The sequence below is a fragment of the Neolamprologus brichardi genome, chromosome 8 (genome assembly GCF_056152115.1).
Source record: "Neolamprologus brichardi isolate AB-2024 chromosome 8, ASM5615211v1, whole genome shotgun sequence".
In the NCBI taxonomy this organism is placed as follows: Eukaryota; Metazoa; Chordata; class Actinopteri; order Cichliformes; family Cichlidae; genus Neolamprologus; species Neolamprologus brichardi.
In genome coordinates this window covers 27,747,619-27,771,023 of record NC_142111.1, presented here as the reverse complement: position 1 = coordinate 27,771,023, position 23,405 = coordinate 27,747,619, and the positions used below count along the sequence as shown (strand labels likewise).

The window sequence follows — 23,405 nt, the reverse complement described above, 5'->3', positions numbered from 1 at the left end:
AGGCACAACGAGCAGCTTCCACATATCCAGTCAGACAGCACCACATGCATCATTCACACGACAGAGGAGAACAGTCGGAGCTCATTCACCCTGCAGGTTTTACAGTCTGAAAAAATCCAACTGTTCTTTGATTTCCAGGGTTGAAAGTTTCGATTCTGCAGGACTAAAAAGAAAACTTTTCAAGATGATTTAGGTTATAAATCTGAACTCATGGATGGAAAGTGACCCCGCCCCCCCACAGCTGAGGTTTGAGGAAACCAAATGAACATTAGAGGTGGGAATCACCATACATCCCACGATACGATATTATTGCAATTTTTTTAAATATGTTGCGATATTCAGATTCTGTACATAAAGGTAAACTTTATCAGTATTCATTTTATCTAATGTCAAAGTCTCACACTCAGTCTTTCTCTCATTTCAGTCAGTTTTATAAACTGAACGGTTTGTATTACAGTCTAGTCCAACTTAACTGAATCAACCATCTGGTACAATTATAGCTATTCTGAACTATGCAGTTTATGAAAACTATGCAGCCCCTTCAGCAACTGAAGAACTTGAAAGTAAATTAAAACAAAATATAATTTTACATTAAATAAAAAAGTTTTAAACTTAATTAAAATAAAACATGTCTTAAATTAAAATAAGTAAACTGTCATGTTTATTGCTGCCAAAAACAAGTTAAACACATTTGGACAGTGAAGGAATGTCAGGATTCTTGCTCAGAAAAAGGATCAACATGCTCTGAAGTCACAAAAACTTTTTTTGTAACAAAATATCGATTTCTGCTGTCCCTGTATCCATACATTATTAGCAAACAAAATATCACGATGCTACACAGTATCGATTTTTTCCCCACCCCTAATGAATATGATTTTGTAACTAACCACGCTCCAGACTTCACTTTCCAGCAGTCATTGTAAAAAAAAAAAAAAAACCTACATTACATGCTCAGTGATTTTAAACCAGCATCAGCTCTATGGGAGGCTTTTTCACCTCTTGCCCACAAAATTACCTTCTGTTTTGGTGCAAACCTCTGTTATTAAACCTGTCTGCTGAGCGTTCGCCTGCTCTACTATTTGAATGAGCTCAGTTTGAAACATAGCTCTGTGTTAAAAGGTGCAAAGCAAAAAACCCCAACAGGGAAACCTTTTTGGAAAGCTTGTTAATGTGAGTCCAGCTTTTAGCCCAGAAATCTTCTCATTCTCACTCATTTGGGTCATTAAGGAAAACTGAACTTTCTATCAGCACTTCCTGTTTGTAAGCTAACAGTGGGCGAGCAGTCAGCCACCACGAGGACGTTCTGAACAGGTTTAAAGCTTCATTATCTTTGTTCTGCTGCATGTGGATTACAGACCTGATCAGAACAGTGATTTGAACGCTCTTATGCTGCCTGCAGGAGGAGATTCCACATATTTATGATACATTTTTCGTTTCACAGAAAAGAGAGCCGATCAGTCTTTATCAAAATAAAATTCAGAGCTGATTGTTTTTGCAAACTTACACAGTTCCTGATGTGATCACTCTCTCCAGTTCACCTACATTACCTTAGTTAAGCTAACAGCCGTCGCTTCAATCCGAGTTCAGAAAAATGAAAACTTAATGAATCTGGAATCTAGAAAGGAAATAAATGAATAAGAATTAGTGACGTTGTGTGTTTTGTTGCTTTGTTCAGCTTCAAACAGAATTTCATGTTAGCTGACAGTTTAACTTTCCATCTGGGCAGCTGTTTGTTTGAAGGCATGCGACGCTAACCCTTAAACTCAAAACTCTTCAGTCCAACATCAGCTCAGTTTTTAAAACAAGAAATATTTTTAAATTATCACTTTTTGTTATTTTCTATCAAATATAGCTTTAAGTTATGTTTGATGTCTGGATTAAATATCAAAGAATCTGATGAACTTGCATTAAAGTGGTCCCTGTTTTTTGTTTTTTAAAATATATTAAAGTACAAACACTGCCCCTCGGAAGGCTTCCTTATTTTGGCCAGTCAGAAAAAATTGAGCTTTTCGAGAGGCGGGGCTTAGAGTCCGGAACTGAAGCAGTTTGTCTGACAGAGGTCAGCATCACATAAACATGAAGAGTGATTAACAAATTTATATCTGACGCCACAGAGGCCCTAAATTTAAACAAAATGACCAAAATCATTTTAGATTTTTCTGTAATGTTAATTCACCAGTAAGTGTAAAAACTTTAATTAACATTGATTTTTTTTATGCTAAAATGTAATTATTGTTGTTGTTGAATTTTCTAATTTACTGTTTTCACAAAAATGCTGAAAAAATGGTGAAGTTGTTGTTTCTAAAAAATGTGTGTTTCCTTGTTTTTATGACTGGTTGTCTAATAAATTTGTTAAGGGCTGTATTTTTTTAAAAACTGTGAATCATAAAAAGCTTTTCTGACCTGGGATAAAAACACTGAGCTGGAATATGAACTGAAAGAGATCTGCAGTCAGGCTACGACTGCTCAGGTACGTCTGCGGCAGGTAAATAATATTTGTTTGATGAATCAGATTCAGGTTTTCATGAACTGTGTGTGACTCTAGCCAATCAGAGACTGCGGCTCGTTCAGGCTGATTCAGAGAAAACCCGGTCTTTAAAAAGCAACACGATATTTTCATTTCATAAATATTAATAAACTGACATGCTTGTACAAAAAATAAATATACACGTAACATCTCCATGACACCAATCCAGTTCTTCATCTCGTCAGGTGGTTGCCAGGCAACATGAAGGGTTGTTTTGACTGTTCTGTCTGCAGCGAGCAACCGTTCACCGTTACGTCGCCGTTTTCAAAGACGGGGAGCAATGAACCCATTTATCTGCCAATTACAGCAACTTCCCATCACGTGGGTTCAGACATCAACAACATGTCGCGTGGGTCAAGTACATGGATTTGGTTTTTGAAAAATGACCTGAAATATGTGAACAACACGTTTTTAACGACAAGAGGGTGAAATCAACAGTTACATCACATCAGGACGGAAGTCAATAAAGTGCATAAAACCACAAAAAAAACAGTCATCTGATAAAAACCTACATGTTTTATACATGGTATAAATAAAGTTTTCTCTGTGCATGCAGTTAGTGAAGATTCTGGCGTTTCTTCATGTTTTCCTTCTCTGACTCGATCTTCTTCATCCGTCTGCGGAGGCTTCAGGTTTTATGATCTGGTAGGTGATCAGGTACTCGGGGTAGGCCTGTGGGCGGCAGAGAGGCGTTCACTGACACTCTGTAACAGACACTCAACCTTCCCCAGTTACACCGAACAAAAAACTGATTCTTTCATTTACATTTTCTCTACAATCACTTTGAGCTGGTGTATATGAAACGTGCTATTCATAAAAGGTTTCATGACAATTTTACACTCACAGAAACTCTGCAGCTGTTCATCATCAACTCCATTTATATTCACAGAAAGCTTTGAAACCTTTTCATGCACACAAGTGATGAAAACAGATTTCTCTTGAAACAACACCGAGTTAACCCCCCAAACTAGCTCTGAGCTCAGTTCGTTCTCACTCACTCAGTTTGTTGTGAGGAGCTGCTGGTCGGCCTGGAACTGAATTTAAACTCAAAACAAGGAGAGATGTTTCAAGGCGAGCCACAGGCACCTCTCTGCTTGTTTGCGTTTGCAGGAAGACGACAGTAAATGTGACACTCTGACATTTTAACGTCCCCACTTCCTTCTCGTCCTCTCAGGCTGCTGCTTTCAGCACTAAAGCAGACCTCTGCATGTAATGCGACACACTTGTAACGTGGCTGATTGCTCGAGTGGACATGTATTCATGCCGCTTTGTGAAGTGCCACTTCTGAGAAGATATTGGTTTTGGCACAAGACATTAGAAAACGTCCAATTGTCTGAGCACGAGCTGCTCTCTCCACTTATTCAACGACTATCTGTCATCTGGCTGTTTGTGTAGGAGACGCGTCCGCCCTTCAGAGGAAAGCTGAAGCCAACACGGCCGTGCTGCAGATTTAAACAAAGCTCCACAGAGTTCGGTATTTAGCACGCTCGGGTTTTTGTGTTAAACCTTTAATAAAATTTGTGATTATTTCTTCAAAACTCTTAATTAACCCAAAATATTTGATGTTTCTAAGACTCCAAACCACAGACTTTATCCAAAAATAAAGTTCTAAGGGTGACGAGGTGTTTCTGACCTGCTCTCCTCTGTAGATGACGTACTCGGCCAGAGCGAGGCCGTTAACGCTCGGCCTGCCGGTGACGGAGTGGTGACCTGGCGGTGAATGAGCCATCTTCATGGCGCTGAACTGCAGGAAGGATTTACCCAGAGTCACCCTGCAGAACAACAGGTGCCTGCGAGGAACACAAAGAAGCGTGAGAGTGGTGCTCCGCTGCAGTCTGAGCACAGGTGTGTTTGGGGGTGGAGGGTGAGGTCAGGTGGTGTACCTGTGGCAGACGTAGCAGGAGCGGTCTTTGTGGACCGGACAGCCCGTCCCTCCTCCGATGCCGTAGACGTACTGGTTACTCTTTGACGAGTTCTCTGCAAAGTAAATCCCGGCGCCGAACATCCCCCCGATGTACGCGTGGCGTTCGTCGAAGCCTTTATGGATGATGGCGTTGACGAACGGCGAGCCTGAGAGGGAATCGATACAGTACGATCAACGCCCACATTAACATTACTGTTTCATGTCATGATTCCTATGATTCACGCTTCTGTCCCAACAAGTCTCTACTTCACTATCTACCTGTGAGAGGTGACCAACAAAGCTCTGAGCACATCTGCACAGATCCCAGGACAGCTGCCATTTTTACATCTGTCCCTGAACGTCTCATGTCCTCTAAAGCCTCGAGGACACAAACAGCTGCAGGCCTGACGGCTGAGTTTTCAGTCCTGTCGTTCTTCTTTATAATCCGCTTCACAGCCATGTTGGGCGCATGTGTGGTTGGAGATGAGTCCACGTGGTCACATGAAGCAGCCAGGCATGCAGACGTGCACGGACCGTCACTCAGACCGTGGCAGACTCGTGAAAATAAACTCCAGGCCTCGCACTGCAAGATCGCCCCGATCACAGACAACTCTGTGACTTTGACCTGAACTGGTGTTTATTGGATCGTCGCCGGCGATGGGAGCTGGGAGTCCGTCTACAGTCCACCGTTCACAGGCAAACATCAGAGCAGAAGACATAGCAGATGTCATCTCCTGCTGGCTTTGAGTTTTTGAGCCACACCAACACATTCTTCACTTGTGACACTTCCTGAAAATCAAAATCGTGTTGAAGCATCAGTGTTTCGACACACCCGAGGAGCTTTAGAGGAGAAGGGGAAACAGCCGGACTTCCACGGAGGGATCTAAGAATGGCAGCTGTGCTGAAAACCAGCGATGTACGTGGCCAAGTTTAAATCATACAAGTCTTCCCCCACTGCTCTACATTGGTACACCTGATATTATAGAGGTTAGATCTGTTGACTGTCCTCCTGCTACCATCACAACACTTCTGCTGCTTGTTCCTATAACATGATCTTTGGTGTTCTGACCGTGAAACAGCATGCGCTCATTGGAGTGGTTGTGGTTTTCCTCAGACACTTCCTTCCTGCGGTGGCTGTACCTCTCCCACAGCTTCTTGTTGCAGACCTTCTGGATCTGAAACACAATCAGCTGAGAGTCAACACAGTGACCTCCTCTAACCTCTGACCCCACCACCGTCGTGCCCAACAGATGTTCATGTGAGAATAACAACGTCCCGTGGAGCTGGGTCACAACGTCCTGCATCTTAGCACCAAGTCTGTGATGGCGACCGTGTGTAAGACCTGCATTCTCATCTAAACCAAACAAAACAGAACTCGTACAATGAAAATGATCTCCTGTCATGTGCTACACGTGAGAGAGGGCGGCTTCAGATTCTTCATCTATGAAAGCAAATCAGCCCACAGCTCAGAAAATGACCCAGCAGCAGCAAAGACACAGCCCTCCAAGTCTTCGCAGCGAGTTACCTTGACCAGGTTGTATCTGTTGAAGACTCCTCCAGCGTGGCCGCCGTCCCGGTGCTCTCTGATGGTGCTCTGCATCTGACCAACAAAAACAAAACCACATTAGGACCACGGCCTGGTAGGCTGTTAGGCCTTTAATCTCAGCAAACGTCCTCTCTGTGTTCACTGCCACCTGCTTTAGCTTCTTCACACTTTCACTGTACGTGTACTTTATTCTGTGCACACGACACGTTTGTGTGTCCTGAAGTAAGCATCGCTCACAGCTGGCTCTTTCACAGCGATGAAATAAATCAAGAGTTTCAGAGTTAACCTGCAGGTCTCATCATCAGGTATGAGTCAGTACCTCCTCCTCCACCGACTGGAACTCCTTGTCGTCGGCCGAGAGGTCGATTAAGATCGTCCCACTGTTGGCTGTGTTCAGCGTCAGATACGGATTCAGACCTGTCACAAACACACAAATCAGGAGTCTCTCAGATACGATGGAAAAAAGCTTAAAGCAAGCCAACCCCGACCCAAACAGTCAAAGTCATCGTGGTTACATGGGGCGATCGTGGCTCAAGAGTTGGGAGTTCGCCTTGTAATCGGAAGGTTGCCGGTTCGAGCCCCGGCTTGGACAGTCTCGGTTGTTGTGTCCTTGGGCAAGACATTTCACCTGTTGCCTACTGGTGGTGGTCAGAGGGCCCGGTGGCGCCAGTGTCCGGCAGCGCCAGTGTCCGGCAGCCTCGCCTCTGTCAGTGCGCCCCAGGGTGGCTGTGGCTACAATGTAGCTGCCATCACCAATGTGTGGATGACTGGTTGTGTAAAGCGCTTTGGGGTCCTTAGGGACTAGAAAAGCGCTTTACAAATACAGGCTATTTACCATTTACCATGCCTCGGTCCACCTGCTGGTATAACATGTGTTTTCTCTTCATTCATTAAAGCTCATGAAATGATTGGAATGTGTTTCAGTCATTAGGTGGAGGAGACCTAACCCCCTGGCTCTCGTGAACCTCATCAGTAAGAGGAGGGGGTCCTGTCAATCAAAACAAGGGGCCTTAAAGGGGGAGGAGCTAAGAAATTATGCTCAGATCAGAGAAATAAAGATTATTTAGTGTTGGGAATCATACAAAGCTGCTCTGATAGAGTCCAATGATACAAATCTAGAGCGCACAATGAGCAGAATAACTCCAGTTTAAATGTGTGTGTGTGTCCTCACTCTGCGGCCCACTGATGAGCCTCTCCACTCCTTTGATGATCTTGTGTCTGTGTCCGTAGGCGTTGATGCCGATCTCCTTCAGCTCGCGATGACCCATCTCCACCAGAACGTCTAGAGTGATCTACACACACACACACACACACACACACACACGTTTACTGCCAGAAGCTTAAAACTGAGTCAGAAACCATCTGCAGGCCTTTGCTTGATTCTTTTATTTGCACTGAAACTAAACGACTCTGAAACAGATTGTTTATGAAGCGCGACAGCTGTCACCCAAACTAACCAAGCAAAGGTCATTACAGCTTCTCACAGCTGCTGCAGAGTGGTTTTACTTTTCATTCATCTAGGAGTTTTATCAGCATTCATGTGAAAATTATGCGCAACTGCCAGGTGCTGCTAATCAGATGCTTTTGATAAACTGATGATCAACACGTGAATATAAAAGATAAAAGTTTAGGCAGACTCTACAGGTCTCAGTTAGCATGTTAAAGGCCAGAGTTCATTGGCTGTTTGGGGGGGCTGCAGCAGAAAGCCTCCTCTCTCTGAAACAACATGGCCGCACAGCTTTGGTTTGCACAGCTGCACCTGAACAAACCCAAAGACTCCTGGGACAACGTCCTTTGGACAGGCGAGACTGAAGTGGACGTGTTCGTCCATTAAGCACAGCAGCACATTGTGACTGTGTGAGAGGTGGTGATTTCAATGTTACCTGTGCTGGTCAGTGATTTTAGTCCCATCTGCAGAGGATGGTAGTCAGTTTTCACCATCTCCACTCCTGGAGTGAGCTCCCATTTGTCAGGAAAATGAGCTGTAATTTAACTCACTTCCACTTTCATGTCCCAGTTTTTAAAGTAAATCTTTTAAAGTGAAAATCAGCCCTGTGTGCTGAAATGGGAACATGTTAATGCCAATAAGTAGTTTATGAGCCAAGAAGACAAAGAAAACAAAGCTCTGATTTTTTTAAAGGTGTTAACAGCAGCCGAATCATGTCTTAGCACTTCCTGTTGATATCACTGGATATCTGTGATCTTCAAGTCTCTCCACAGTAACAGCAGGAATAATTGTTGTTCATCAGTCCTTTCAATGGATGGAAAGTTTCCTCATATTTAAATAAAGAAATTCTTCAATGAAAGTCGGTGCAGCTAATGTTCTTGTACCTGCCATCACTGTTTCCTTACACACGGGAAACCTGCCAGTAGTTTGCCGGTGTCGAAGTTCTCACCTGCTCCCTGTCGAAGATCTCCAGAAGATGCTCCAACCCCAGGTTCTCCAAGAACTGACAGATGCTGAGCTCAGTCCCTGAACAACAAACACAATCAGTTCAGAAACCAAAACAAGACGGCATTCATCCAGAGGCTCTCGGCACGCGATCCACAGGGATACAACTGACCGCAGTGGGAAAAGGAAAAAAGCAATTAAGTAGAACATCGCTCAGCCTGTTACCAAACTGGACGGTTCACACCGTCTGTGACAGAAACCCAATTGTCCCTGCAGCTAACACTCGGGCAGGATACGTCCTGGTTGTCACAGCTTGATCGGATTGGTGGCGTCTTCTTTGGTGATGCGTTTGGCTCGCCGTAGCTCAAACCTCATGGAAGATATTTAACTGATACTACAGTGATCCTGGGATTGATGTAGAACTGAGCATTTTTGCCCTTAGCACCTCAGCTTTCTGAAAGCATATGTCATGCTCCCTGTAGTGGCTGAAAAGTTACCCTAAACTCTGACTCTAACAGGACCAAAACTTCCAAAATGAAGATCATGTTTTATTCAGTCATAATAAAATAATAAAGTAGTAAAAAGAAAGCAAGAGGAAGCTTTTTATCTCCTGGACTTCAGGAGTCGCCCCCTGCTGGCCAGTTTAAGGCTCTTCAGCTCGGACCTCACTTGTCAGACCTTCAGCGAAAGGTTAGCTGTTGATTTCACATCAGGTTTTTTTTAATCACTGACCTTCATCTTTTTTCTCTGTGCCCGGGGATCCCTCCACAGCCAACAGCAGGGCCGACATCTCAGGAAATGGTGAGGACGATGATGGCGGCGGCGAAGACGAGAGGCTTGCAGCAGCGGCTGTGTTACTGGTCGCTGCTGCAGATGTGGAGGAGGAAGAGGTGGAAGGGGAAGAAGACAGGAGGAGAGAAGGTGTGGGGCAGGCGGATGACGAGGAAGGGTTGGAGGAGAGGAGTGGTGGGATAGGGGTTACAGGTGGAGCACCGGAGGCAGACACCGCTACGCTGATGACCTGAGGTTTGTAACAGCCAGGGAGAGCGGAGGGAGGCATTGCCGCTGTTAGCAAGGCCCGGACATCATCAGCCTGCAGGAGGAAGAGGAGGAGGAGCTTATCAATATGTTTTATAACCACATGCTGTTTTATGGTGGACTGTCCCTTTAACTCAGTGTGAGACTGACTGTGACCAGGTCCAGAGGCGACTGTCCTTCCTGGTTCCGCAGGGTCGGGTCAGCGCCGTGAGCCAATAGGAGAGCACAAAGCTGCGTGCGTCCCTTCTGAGCGGCCTCGTGCAGTGGCGTGAACGCCCACTTATCAGTGGCGTTAACACAGGCGTCGTACTTGATAAGGAGAGCCGCCACATCCACGTGCTAGAAGAGATGGCACAATGTTCACACTCAGCAGGCTTTTATTGTGAAAGGAAATAAAAACTGATTTATGTCCTCTGATAATCGTGTTTGTGAGATGTGAAGACACACACACACACACACACACACACACACACACGCTAACTGTGTCATTTCCCTCCTGCTCACTGAAGTGTGTTTGTTCACACTCCGTCTCCAGCTCACCAGTCTGTGTGTTTTGGTGCACTTAAACCAAAAGGGGGCGCCACAGGGGAAAAAACAAAAGCTCAGTTAAAGCCTTTATTACTGCCACACACAATAGAGCACAATAAGGCCACATTAGACACAATGGCACCACTGTGTGGTCAGTTTAAAAACTACAATTGAAAAGTTGTGGAGGACTTTTGTTCCTCATCACAGGGCAAAGCTTCAGCTGGAGTTCATAATAATAATAATAATAATAATAATAATAATGGATTGGATTTATATAGAGCTTTTCAAGGCACCCAAAGCGCTTTACAATTCATTCACTCTCACATTCACACACTGGTGGAGGCAGCTACAGTTGTAGTCACAGCTGGGGCAGCTGTGACTACAACAGCTGCCCCAGCTGTTGTAGTCGATATGGGGCGATATGGCGAGGCTGCCATATCGCGCCATCGGCCCCTCTGGCCGAGTTCAGATGTGGTTTTAGGAGTCAGTTTTAGGTTCAGAGCTAACGATGTGTGTGAATGTTATCCCCGACTCACCCCGTACGAGGCAGCGTTGTGCAGAGGGATCAGTCCACCTTTGTCCTGAGAGTTGACCTCAGCTCCGTGCTGCAAAAGGTACTCTGCCACCTCCAAGTTATTATAGCCCGCTATACACACAAAGAAAAACATGCGTATACATATATATGACGGTATGTTGGAGAAATTAATAATGCAAGAGAATAATTTAACATTTAATAGAATAATTTAACTTTAGCAGGATGTAAAATACAAATTAAATGTGGAATCAAATATGTGAAACTAGATATCACAAAAACAAGTCCTCTTTGCCATCGAGCATTCAGGCGTCACTTTGTCATGACTGTAAACTGTTTATATATATAAACAGGATCTTAAAGTGAAACCACTTAAACCTGCATTCTTTGGCCAGCAGGGGGCGACTCTACTGCGTGCAAACTTCTAATATATATGTGCAGCTGATAAGCTGCTAAAATGTTTTGGATCCTTTAATTTGTTACTAACTTGTTACAAATGTAACAAAACTATCCCCATAAACAGCTCCACACCAGGGGGCGCTGCACAGTGGAGGTAACACGGACTGTCCTTTAAGACTACACCTGCATGAATAATGTAGGCGCTGGTGTTTCAGGTGTGTGTATTTATGTACCGGCTAAGTGCAGCGGCGTGGAGTGCCTCCCGTGTTGGTCTCGACAGTTGACGTTGTCTTGAGTACAGAGTTTCTTCACTCGAGCCAGGCAGCCTTTCTTGGCGGCGTCCAGCAGGGCGGCGTCACCCCGCAGGAGGTCCTGGATGTCCGTGTCGGCGTCCTTCACCAGATCCAGAGGGGTGTTACCGTCCCGGTTTTTCTGGGTTGGGTCGGCGCCATGCTGGAGCCAGGAAATAACCAGAAACTGGCAGTTCGACTCTGATGTTCAGTGAGCTGTGTGGTGCTGCTGCTTCTATCCTTAAAGTGTTTATTCATTTAAAACACGTGTGTGTGTCTGTGTGTACCTGCAGCAGGAGTTTGCAGATATCGTATTTGCCTTTGGCGGCAGCTTCGTGCAGCGGTGTGAACTTCCAGAGGTCAGCCACGTTGACCACAGCGCCGTGAAGAACGAGCAGTTCTGCGACTTCATAATGACCGTAGGAACAGGCGTTATGGAGAGGAACCAAACCGCTGCAGCAGAGACAGAACCACGACTTCAGCGCACATTTTTCCACCACACAGAGATGAAGTCTGACACATTTCTTTCATGGCTGCTCAAGTCTGAAGACACGCAGTCCTCCTCCTCACCCTTTATCCTTGGCGTGGACGTCAGCTCCGTGCTGCAGCAGGAACTGGACGACTGCCAGACGGTTGTAGCCGGCAGCGAAATGCAGCGGCGTGGACTGCCGACCCTCCACATCCCTGCAGTTCACGTTCTGTGCTGTGCAGAGCCTCTGCAGATGCCGATGAACATGGTGTGCAGAGACAAAGAAAGCAGAGAAAAAGGGAAAGAGTTAATTTGTTCAGTAACTTTAAGTTCAACAATGAAGCAACATCTGGACCAACAGAACCTGCAGTTCCTCTAATGTCCAGCAGGGGCTCCAGCATTGAGTAATGCAGCTGTAGCTCCTAGCTTTTGCTAGTGAACTGGAGTCACTGAACATTTTGATGACGTGAATGTGTTCCTGGCTTTAGAAATCAGACTGGTCCTCTAACATGGCTAACCTTGACGACATCCACATCTCCTGATTTGGACGCTTCTAGCAGCTGTCGGTCGACTTCAGAGTTCCCGATCAGAAATCCTTCTGCAGAGACAAACAAATGAAACACAGATGAGCAACAAAGGTTTAAAACTAGTTTAGGTTTAAAACTAGCCGCCTGCTCACTTATTTTGCAACAAGTGAGCAGGTGGCTCATTTTCTCATGACTTGGTTTTAGAACAAGAGACGTCGCCCTCTGCTGGTAATTAGAATGAAGGCAGGTTTAAGGCACTTAAGCCACACCCACCTTTCATTTCAGTTTATGGATTTTAAAAAGAGGACGCAGCAAAGACACCATGTGTCTAATAATCATTATTCTACTGATTTTGTCGTCTTGATAAATCAGTTGATCACAGACGGTTTCTCCCAAATTTACGAGTTCTTAAATTAAATTAAGTTAAAGGTTAAATAAATGGAAAAACATGACTGTATTCCAAACATCCACATGTGTTTGGTGCAGCAGTGTTTCCAATACCTGCTTTCCTTCTTCGAGTTAAAAAACTGACTATTAAAAGCAGACGTGATGATTTCCGTCACCTTGCAGTATCTCCTGCACGCTCTCGTTGCCCAGCTGTGACGGTGACAATCCCTGCAGCGACGTGAGCAGCGGGTCGCAGCCGGCGGTCAGCAGCAGCCTGCAGGTCTGCAGGTGGCCACAGCGAGCGGCTCGATGCAGCGCCGTTTGGCCGAGATGATCCACCGCGTTCACCTGGACGGAAACGACAGGCGGGATTCGTCTCAGGTGTTTCTGATGCTGCAGCGACACTTTCTAATGAACGTGCTTGGGATTAACCACACATTTCAGCTGCCGTTCACTCACCTTCGCTTCATGTTTCACCAGAACCTCAATGACATCGTTGTGGGCTTTCTCTGACGCCATGTGGAGCGGGGTCTGCAGGCTGAGGGAAACAGTGACATCACAAAAAGATCAGGAACTGTGTGACATCACAAACATCACTGAAACAGGAAGTAAAACGCTCTGACACCTCGGGACTCACTCTTTAGTCTTCTCGTTGACGTTGGCGCCCTTCCTCAGCAGAACTTCACATACTTGCTTCCTCTTTGGGTACGGAGAGGCAGACGCACAATGCTGAGAGCGCACACACACACACACACACACACACGCTTGTTTTTAACACTGAAAATTGTCAATCCATTAAAATCTGTGTGAGTAACTCGGGGCGACTGCACAGGACTGAACACGGCGCCTCACCAGCGCCGTCTCCTGAGTGCGCGGGTGTTTGAAGCTGATGGTCTCCACGCTCAGATGCTTCTTCACTTGAACCATGTCGGCGTCTCTCGCTGCCTGCAGCAGGCTGTGACCTCTGAACTCATCTGAGAAAACAGAAAATCCTCGATGTGCACGCTAATCTGCTAATGACTGTTTGACTTATTTTCTTACAAAGAGGGAAACAGGACGTACAGGCAAGCTGCTCCTTCAGCTGTGCGGTTGGAGCGAGGTCAACGGAGCTTTTATCGTGACAGTTCAGGAAGGTGGGGTCGGCGCCGTAACTCAGCAGCAGAGAGCACACCTGTGCAAACACACGAGGGCCACCTGAGTAAGAACGGGGGAGGAGGGACTATTTCTACAGCAGAAAGTAGTTCCGGTGCCCATGATGCTGTGCTCTGTGCCAAACATAAGGCCTGAGGGCCAGAATCAGCCCGGCAAAGACTCCAATCTGGCCTACTGGACATTTTTGGAAAAGCTAAAAGACGACACAGATTATGGACTTTAACTTGATTTTCACAGATTTCACAGCTTGTCCTGCTGATAAAGACAGAGCCATAGTATAAAGTAAACGCAGAGTTATAAAGTAATAGACAATTAAATCTGCAGTAGAAATATATGTTTCTATTCTGTGTTGACTTTTACACATTTATTTTTTTAGATTAAGGCCAAAGAGTGGAGCTGGCAGATCTCCTCAGCAGCACTTCTTTTTCTTACATTGAGATTTCTCAGGGATTAAATGTGCAGTTAAACTTTTTCACCAGCACTTAAGATCAAAGCGGCCTGTGCGTGGCCCGCAATAATCTGCTTCATATTTATTGGTTATTTGGATGAAGCAGAAGGAGAAAGAGCGTACACGGTGTCATTTCAGAAGCTTAACTGGCATCACAGTGAGATTTCGTCGGGAACAACAAGGAGAAAACATGTTTAATGAAGGCGCAAATATCCGACACAATGAAGCGCCATCTAGTGACCAAATAAAAAAAAAACCGCAACCTCGAGGATGCTCTGAGTGTAAGAGCTGCATTAAGGAAAAAATTTTGCATTTTAATTAAAATGCAAATCTTCAGTTTTTCCATCCTGAAAATTCTGTTGATGAATGGTGTCCTGCAGGTGTTGAGCTCCAGGGTGCGCTGTGATTGGCTGTAGTGAGTTTTGTGTGTGTTTTACCTCAACGCGGTTCTTGGAAGCAGCTTCATGCAGAGGCGTGAACTGCCACAGGTCCATGGCGTTCACGCAGGCCCCGTGCTGTACATGGAGACGGGACGGATTAGTATGGGTATGATCCCCCCCCCCACCATGTGCACAGTGCCCGCTCTGCTTGAGCCTGATAAAGTGACAGATACCTTCACCAGCAGCTCGGTGACCTCGTAGTGGCCGTACGAACAGGCGTTATGAAGAGGAACCAGGTCCCTGAAACAAACACAACAGCGGTCAAAACTGCTGCTGCGTTTAACACGTCACAGCCGAGGTGGAGCACTGCGTGTTAAAGAAAACCATCCACAGACTGCAGGCCTCTGTTGAGCCTTACAGACAAAGGAAAGGGCAAAGAAGCTCCACACAAGCACTTACCCCTTATCCTTGGCGTGTACGTCAGCACCGTGCTGCAGTAACAGCTGCACCGTCTTCACGCGGTTGTAACCAGCGGCGAGGTGTAGCGGCGTGGACTGAAACAACAACAGCACCCGGTGGTGTGTTACAACACAGGGACACAGGGACACAAGCCTCCACCCTGCTGTCAGAGTTATGACCAGCACGGAGAGTTTCTCTACATGAGTCTATTCATGTGAGCCACACTCACCAATGACCCACCACTAATCCATTAACCCTGGAGAACCCATGGGTTCTCCAGGGTTAAACACAAGGAGCTGGATCCAGTCACGATTTTTAGGTTCTGTCTCCATTTATTTTTTAGACATTTTACTGTTATTTTAACAATTTCATTCATTTCTGCATTATTTGTGCTGGTTAACAATATTTAAACTATGTATCTGTTATTTCTATTTAACTCAATAACTTTCAGTTTACTTTAACCAGTTATCAGGGGCGGAGCTAAATGGGGGGCACCTGTGGTTCCCATGTGCCCCAAAATGTGATTAAACTGATTAGGCATCACACACTTCTTAGAAAAAAGTGTTCAGCTCAGTCTGATATAAATTCAGACCCTCCTCATTACCTTTCGCCCATCACTGGCGTGACAGTTGACGTTGAGCGGCGTCAGCAGAGCCATCAGCTTCTGTTCGTTCCCACTCCTGTGGAGACATCGGCATCACGTTCAACCAACCACAGCTGGAGTTTAATTAATTATATTGAAGACGTCTATTACAGAAAAATCTGCTGATGTGTTTTCTCATGAATGTCAGAATCTACTGAAACGAGAGCAAGCGCTGACAGACTCTCACTTCCTATGTTTCTGAGAAATGAATCAAAAATCCTGATGAAAAGCAAAACTTCACATTTAAGCAGCTAGAAAAGAGAAATTTGGGGATTTTTAATTTTAAAAATGACACTTGCTCGGTTCAGCTGTAACATCTAAACATTTACGCTTCAACCAAACAAGGTGATACAGAATTACAGAGTACTGTACCTGGCACTTTCCAGAAGCTCATCTTTTCTGTATTCACCTGCAAACAAAAGAAAACAGAAAAAAAAACCACAGGAAGAAGCTGATAAAATGCTTCTCTAAACTTGACCTTTGACCTCTTTTTCTTTCAGTCTTAATATGAACCACAACCAAAGTAAAGGCTAATGCGAAAAAAAAAGTAAAACAAAGCTCAATGAAATTAACAATTTGCTAACATGCTAATGTGTAGCAGCTACGTTTACCTTTTTCTGAGTGTATTTGCCATAAATACCAAACGAAACTATTCTGCTCATTGTCTGTGTTTCTGTGCTGAGTCTCGACTAGAGAAGCTTTGCCTGATTTATCTTATTTATCGTAAAGTGAGTTTGATGTCAGCTCATCGTAATCGTAGCAAAGATCTGCAGAAACTGAGTAAACGGAGCAGTGTGAGGGTTTCTCCCTCAGGGATTACAGTCAGCGCATCACTGTGGGCTAAGTGATGGACGGAGATGTTTCATTTGATCATCCAACACAGTGAGATCATATGTCAGACAAATAACCAAACTTTAAACAAAGATTAAAAAGTGTCAAAGGCAAAAATCTATCAACACCAAAAACAAAATTTTTAGGAATATGACAAAAACCAGGAAACAAAACCACATAACTGCGAAAAACCATATAAAAACCATAAAAGTCAGATTTACTGTTTCATGTGTGTTTACAGAAGAGTGAGACAGACTAAAATCAGAGGAAAGGACATGATGTGCTGGAAGTGTGATTATTGATACACGTTCATGGTCACAACTGAATAATAATTTATCGAGACGGGGCCGTGACCGCCTCGTCCAAACTTTGTCACAAACAGGTGAGCTCTAACACCTGCAAATGTCCCCGTGAGGTCCAGCTCACCTGTCAGGACCGCTTTGGCGGACGCATCAGCCAGATCCAGAGCGGTTCGACCGTCGGTGTTCCTGATGGTCGGCTCAGCACCGTGCTGCAACAACACTATACACACACACACACACACACACACACACACACACACACACTTTCATTAATTAATGCGTCCAGAATACAAATTAAAGTGAGTTTAACAGGACGCAGTGACTCAGGTGCTCTTCAGTGAGGCAGGTGACTCAAATCTTACGTAGAGCAATAAACAACAAAAAGAGCTCCTCAGTTTTTATTTTAATAAATTAGAATTTTTTAAAGATTTTAGAAGGCTCTGATTGGGCAACATGATCTACTGACACTGCAGGAACTGTGTGATGTGTGTGTCCTGACCAGGAAGCTGTCACTGAGCTCAGTGACAGCTTCCTGGTGACTTCATGGTCTCGGCCTGTAGTACAGTAAAGCTGGTGCAGGGTGCAGCTGCCTCATTATATTCAATATGTTTGGTTTCAAAAACTCAGAAGTCAAAGCTAATTTACTGTGGCTATGTCCATCTTTTATATACAGTATATGGCCACAAATAGTTTTCCAGGACAGGAGCAGCAGGAGCCAAACGCAGACACAGAAGACGACAGAAATGAACAAAATGCAAAATTTTATTAGGGATCAGGAAGCAAACAGAAATACAAAAGTAAGAACAAAACGTCACGGAGAGCAAAATCAGGACAGCAAACAAACCAGGAGGGGAACAGGACACAGGTGAGAGCACCTGACAGCAGGAGGAGACAAAGAGGGCGGAGCAAACGATGACGATGACGCAAAGGAAGGTGAACCAAAGCAGGAAGTAACCAAAAACACCACGACAAGACGACTCACAGCAAACATAACATCAGACACGGGAACACAAGAGGAACTGACATGTACACAAGACCAGGAGGAAGACAAACACAGAAACAACACAAGCAACTCACAACACACGCGAACAAACCAAACTGCATCACAGGTTAACTTCAGTTACCGAGTCACATAAGAAGTATCAAAGCTGCTGATAATTCATTCAACATATTTCCTGAATTATCTCTAACACAAAACATCATTTCAGCAACGTTGTGTTTGCCTGAAGTCAAATTTGGTTTGAATTCAAATGAAACCTTTTGTGTGTGTGTGTGTGTGTGTGTGTGTGTGTCAGTGTGTGTGTGTGCAGTAACTCTGTGTCCTGCAGGTGTTTGAACATCTGGGTGCTTTTGTACCTATGCACACATCGATCTTGCCCTTGATGGCTGCCTCGTGGAGCGGGGTGTAGTTCCAGTTGTCTCTGGCGTTGGCGTCCGCCCCGTGGTGAAGCAGCAGACTCACAACCTACGCACACAAAAAAAACACACAAGGCTGCAGAGTTTCTGAAGTTTCAGGGGAAAGGTCTCCACTTTCCAGCTCTGGATACAGAACACGTGGATGTACCTCGGCGTGGCCGAAGGAGCAGGCGTTGTGGAGCGATATCAGACCGCCATCATCCCTGGCATGGACGTTGGCGCCGTTCTGGAGGAGGAAGTCCACCACGTCTTTACGGCCAAAGCCTGGAGACGCAGAGAGCGACACGAATGAACGAGGCTCATTATTCCTCCGCTGCCTGAGCCCTTGAACACCTCTGTGACTCCTCTCATTCTACACCCATAAATTATTCAGAGCGAGGCGGCAGCGAGCTAACGGGGCTGTACAGGGAGGAGGCAGCTTCATCATCATCATCACAGGGGAAAAGAGACGCACGGAGAGTTTTGTGAGCTGAAACATCACTGCAGTCAGTTTGACAAAGAAAAACACAACCGCTCCAAGTTTTAAATGAACGCTGATGAAACTCTGCAGAGCTGCAGAGCGAGGTCATGATAACCATCCACACAGATCCGGCTTCCATCCACTCAGGTCTGGGGAAAATAACAACAGCATAAAACTTGCACTTCTTTTTATTGCAGTACAAACTTCTTAAAGTACATTTCAAAAGAACAAAGAAAACAACTTGAATATGCAGAAATGATGAAGATCACAAAGAGACTGAGCTGCCTGGGTTTGTGCTCCCTGTGTGCTAACAGCTGTTTATATTGTTTTAAACCAATTATACATACAATAACATTACATATGCTTTAAACCATTCATGCTACTTATGAATGTGAAGCCGTGTTAGCGTCTGGCAGAAACACGAGGACATCATCAGTATATAATGAGATAATTATTATTAATATTATGTTTTTTAAAATTTTGAAAAGACCATAAAAACTGTAAAAAGAAGACGGCAGACATGCTGTTATCTGACAGGTTAATCAAGCCTGAGCGTCTCACCTGCAGCGAAGTGCAGCGGCGTGGATTTCCGGCCCGCCGTGTCTCTGCTGTTCACGTTCACGGCTGTCACCAGTTTCCGGACCCGCTCCAGGTCTCCGCTCCGACAGGCCTCGAACAGCTCCCTGCGGCCCTCACCGGTACCCGGCTCTGCCACCTCCACCACCACGGGCCCCGGAGACACGGCTCCGCCCCCGAGACCCGACACTCCTGAACATCTCCGGCCAGACGACATGGGCGGAGGAGAGTGGCCTCTTCCCAGTTTCAAGCTGCCAGTTCCTGAGAGTTTGGATTGCGAGCAGCAAACGGACGAACCCCAGAACCTCGCAGCCACCGAGGCCATGCAGCACGAGTCCTGGTACCTGAAAGGCCCCAAACCCAGGAAACCATGAAGAACTGCTTCAGCGTCTGTGCAGCAGATGGAGTTAGAAGTAATAAACACAACCAAGAAGCTGAGAAATCTTTTTCTGTTACGACTTCACCGGTTTTACTTTAAAGTCACAGATGACAGATCCTGTAAAACCAAACTTCCTCTGGACTTGTTTTGCTTCCATAGGTCAGGTGAAGAGTTGCACACTGACTCAGACTTTCTGCACAAACATTCGCCTGGAATCAGTCTGAACACCTGAATGTGCAAAAACACACTTTTCTAAACTATGACTGAAAAAAGGGAAAAGCTGGAAGATCATTTATGGCACATTAATATTAAACAGGCTTTTAGGCGCATCCACAATGCACTGATGTTTTTCACTACCCACTGATGATCACGTGGGGCGGATAGTGCATTAAACATTTTTCATGTCAAACATCTTCTGAGAAGTCCTCACCTGCTCACTGACGCTACGACAGCAGGAGAACAATGACACGGGGGCTGCGTAATATCAGCCGCTGAAAGCATCAAAGGCGCGTGGAGGGATTTCTGCGTGTACAATCGGACCTGAAGAACAAAGTGGGTCACGTGACCCGAAAGGTTGGAATAATCCTGATTTTTAAGAAAGGAAAGAAACACGAGCGTTGGTGAGACCGAGAGATGCTCGGAGGCGGAGACAGAACCGAGCGGGACCGACCCTCCACATCCATCCACGCGGGGATTTTCATAAAGACGCTTTGACAAATACATTTTAAAAAGATCTCCGTGCACTCACCCTGCGCGCTCACAGTGATGTTCCGGGATGTGAGAGCTGCTCACAGCAGGATGAAGCTCCCCTCAGCGGCTGACAGGAAGGCTCCTCCATCCTCCTCCGCCTCCGGGAGCGCGGTGTGTGGATGCAGAGAGAAGCAGAGCCGCTACAAACGCCGTGAACCCCGCAGCTCAAGCACCGACAGCAGACCCCCCCCCCCCCAAAGCAGAACAAAGGAGAGCTTAAATTTTCTACCAGGCTCCGCCGAGCGAGCGGAGCTACTGTCTCAATGCACTAATAATAATAATAATAATAATAATAATAATAATAACAATGATCTTTTCCAGCACTTAAAGGATCAGAACATGATATATGTATGTAATACTGAACATGTTATGTGTTTGTTTAAGGTGGAATGAAGGTTATATTGATTGAGTGCTTTTCATAGACAGGCAGTCACAAAGCGCTGTACACAAAGGTTACAATAAACAAGAAGTTAGGAACCAAAACAGACAATATGGACGATACAAAAAGGTTAAATAAATGGTAGGTAAATAGGTAAGTAAGTAAGTAAATAAAAGTTTAAGATTAAAACAAAACCTCAACAGAAGGTTTGTTTAAACAGAAACGTATCTCATGGAGTTCCATGTCTGTCCTACCTGCTAGCATCTTGCTGTTATGTGCTGATTGTCTCAGGGGCATCTTTACACAGCCTGCACACCTGCCACACCAGGTGAGACCCCAGCCTCTATGGATCTTGTGCTTAGATTAGTCATGATTGTCTTTCAGTCCAGCTCTGGTAGGATTTCTGTAAGTCAGTCACTTCCTCTACCTGCTGGTGGCACGTACCGTGCAGGGCCCTTCCACGATGGTCGATCATCTCCTTGCTGCTCTTCTTTTTCAGGGTTTCTGCTTCCTGAGGTATTTACTAAGGGCTGATGTACTCAGAACAAGGTCTTGATGTATGTTGCAGTCCTGTGCTCCATGCAGCGTTAGCTTTGACTTCCTGATAAAAATGACTAGAGGTGGACAACTCGACCCAAATGATACCAGCACTGGGACTGGTGTCAGACTGGAGTACTTTCTATCCTCTAAGTCCAGCTTCAAATATCCACTCTGGAAAATACCTGAGCCTTTCTTGTGTTCACTGTCACTTGATTTGATTTCTAGCCTGTAGCACATTTAAAACAACAGAAAACTGTGGAAAGTAAAAAAAAAAATGATGATGACTGAGCTCAAGTTGTTGGAATGGGCAATACTGGCTTTCTTTGGTATCAGGTAAACATTTGCAGCAACGCACAGCACTACAAACTAACTTCAGTTCATCTCAGGTCCTTGATTTCCTGTTTGGTTCTAGCCCCACCCACAGACAATCTGTCCCACCAATCAGGACATCAGAGTAATTTGAGTTTTACAGTTTGGGCTTTCAAAGAGTTTTTTTTTATTTTTAAAAAAAACCTCTTACAGTTTCATTGTCTCACTGTATGATTTTATCCTCAGAGAGGGCAAAATCGAGTAATCGATAGGCTAAGAAACTTTGTCCTGCAGGTTTACCACACATTTGTTCTGCAGGAGAAAATCAGATCAGTTTTAAAGCTGCTCCAGTTCTCGAATCTAATTTAAATCAAAGTTTTCCTGAAATAAACTGTCCTCTGGGGGGGAGGGGGGGGGGGGGGGGGGGGAACCCTGCTCACTCGTGCAACGCAGGGGTTTAAATCGAGCATCCCCAGCCTCTGCACACGGAGTTCGTGTTGTGCGGCAGTCTGCACGCGCGCGTGTGAGCTGATTATCTGCAACCTGAGGAACTTGAATGCAACACACCACAGAGGCCTCATGCTGCATTCAGGTGCTTCAGTTTTCTGTTTTATTTGGACAGGCTTCTGTTTTGTTGGGACAATAACATAAAAGTGATTCATTTCCAGCTTTAAACATGTAAAAATATTAAATTGTTACACAAAGGTCACCTGCCAAATATGTGAGTGTTCACAAGCAATGTTTTTAATTCCCATCCATCATCATCATCATCATCACAGGATCCTGAGGGAACTCTTCAGGAGCAGCTTTGTGTTTGTGTGGAACCAGCTTCCAGTTTGGATTCAGGAGACAGACACTATCTCTACTTTCAAGATTAGGCTTCAAACTTTCCTTTTTGCTAAAGCATATAGTTAGGGCTGGACCAGGTGACCCTGAATCCTCCCTTAGTTATGCTGCAATAGACGTAGGCTGCCGGGGGATTCCCATGATGCACTGGGTGTTTATACAGTTCTCTGAATCATTAGTTATTATTAATCCCTGGCTCTCTTCCACAGCATATCTTTTGTCCCGTCTTCCTCGCTTCACCACCAACCAATCACTGCAGATGGCTGTGTCTCTGTGACCCTGGTTTCTTCCTGTTAAAAGGGAGTTTTTCCTTCCCACTGTTACCAAGGTTCTTGCTCATAGGTTGATTGTTGGGTTTTGCTCTGGTTGCTCTGTATTATTGTAGGGTCTACCTGACAATATAAAGTGCTTTGAGGTTGACATCTACGGCTATAACATGTTAAGAAAAGTGAAATTTACAAAACAATAGAGGAAAACCATCAGAAGCTTTAAAGCTTTAGACCATCCTACAGAGAAAGTGTGAAGAAACTGTCAACATGTCAGAGAGTACAGTCTCCTTCACCATAAAAAGGCCGTCAGAAACTGGAGAACTTTGGCAAGGAGCGGTCTGGCAGAACCGCAACACGAGCCACAAGAGAATCCGGAGATACGTTTCTGAGAGAGCAGCTCACAGGACCACAGCTTCAAGCACAGTTTAATAGTGATCATTGTAAGTCTCAGTTTCAAGTGTAAAGAGAAGACTTAGAGTTGAAGGTTTGATGGGATGAGATGCAGCAAGAAAGCCACTGATAACAAGACTGCTAACAAATCTGAAAAAGAAAGAAAAGGCCTGCCTGGGTCTTGAAACCAAAGGACTACTGAAGACTGGAAGATGCTGTCATGGACTGATGAATCAAAATCTGAATCTTTGGTTCATCACACAGGATTTTTGTACATAGCTCAGTGTGTGGCACCAACTGTGAAACATGTAGGAGGAAGCATGATGGACTGAAGCTGT

The 23,405-nt window shown here is 45.1% G+C and overlaps 1 protein-coding gene across 2 annotated transcripts; it reads right to left on the bottom strand.

Annotated features, from left to right (window-relative positions):
• Nucleotides 1–532: 532 nt before the first annotated feature.
• LOC102799035 (poly [ADP-ribose] polymerase tankyrase-2-like) lies at nt 533–20,495 on the bottom strand. 2 transcript variants are annotated; one of them, XM_087845053.1, is made up of 30 exons: nt 20,333–20,495; nt 19,191–19,549; nt 18,318–18,433; nt 18,110–18,218; nt 16,878–16,973; nt 15,993–16,029; nt 15,582–15,657; nt 14,978–15,072; nt 14,752–14,818; nt 14,576–14,653; nt 13,601–13,709; nt 13,391–13,512; nt 13,176–13,267; nt 12,998–13,076; nt 12,715–12,886; nt 12,143–12,222; nt 11,726–11,871; nt 11,443–11,608; nt 11,099–11,318; nt 10,471–10,580; nt 9,557–9,745; nt 9,101–9,461; nt 8,373–8,449; nt 7,148–7,268; nt 6,296–6,393; nt 5,956–6,030; nt 5,500–5,605; nt 4,411–4,597; nt 4,161–4,317; nt 533–3,199 (listed from the first exon to the last, which is right to left on the bottom strand). In XM_087845053.1, the coding sequence occupies exons 2-30, from the start codon at nt 19,528–19,530 to the stop codon at nt 3,137–3,139; spliced, it is 3,744 nt and encodes a 1,247-aa protein (XP_087701179.1). In that variant the 5' UTR covers nt 19,531–19,549; nt 20,333–20,495; the 3' UTR covers nt 533–3,136. The 2 variants fall into 2 exon arrangements, with proteins under 2 accessions (XP_087701179.1, XP_087701180.1); XM_087845054.1 differs by lacking the exon at nt 20,333–20,495 and adding an exon at nt 20,015–20,118.
• Nucleotides 20,496–23,405: the final 2,910 nt, after the last annotated feature.

What these genes read in the sequence shown, in the direction of transcription:
- LOC102799035 (XM_087845054.1), bottom strand. Translation starts at nt 20,085, where the DNA reads ATGCTTTCAGCGGCTGATATTACGCAGCCCCCGTGTCATTGTTCTCCT. An exon ending in CGTGCAGGAGATACTGCAAG is followed by an intron (nt 12,223 to 12,714) that starts GTGACGGAAATC and finishes TTGTCTCTGCAG; the next exon opens with AAGGATTTCTGATCGGGAAC. An exon ending in CACGCCGCTGCACTTAGCCG is followed by an intron (nt 10,581 to 11,098) that starts GTACATAAATAC and finishes TTGTGTGTATAG; the next exon opens with CGGGCTATAATAACTTGGAG.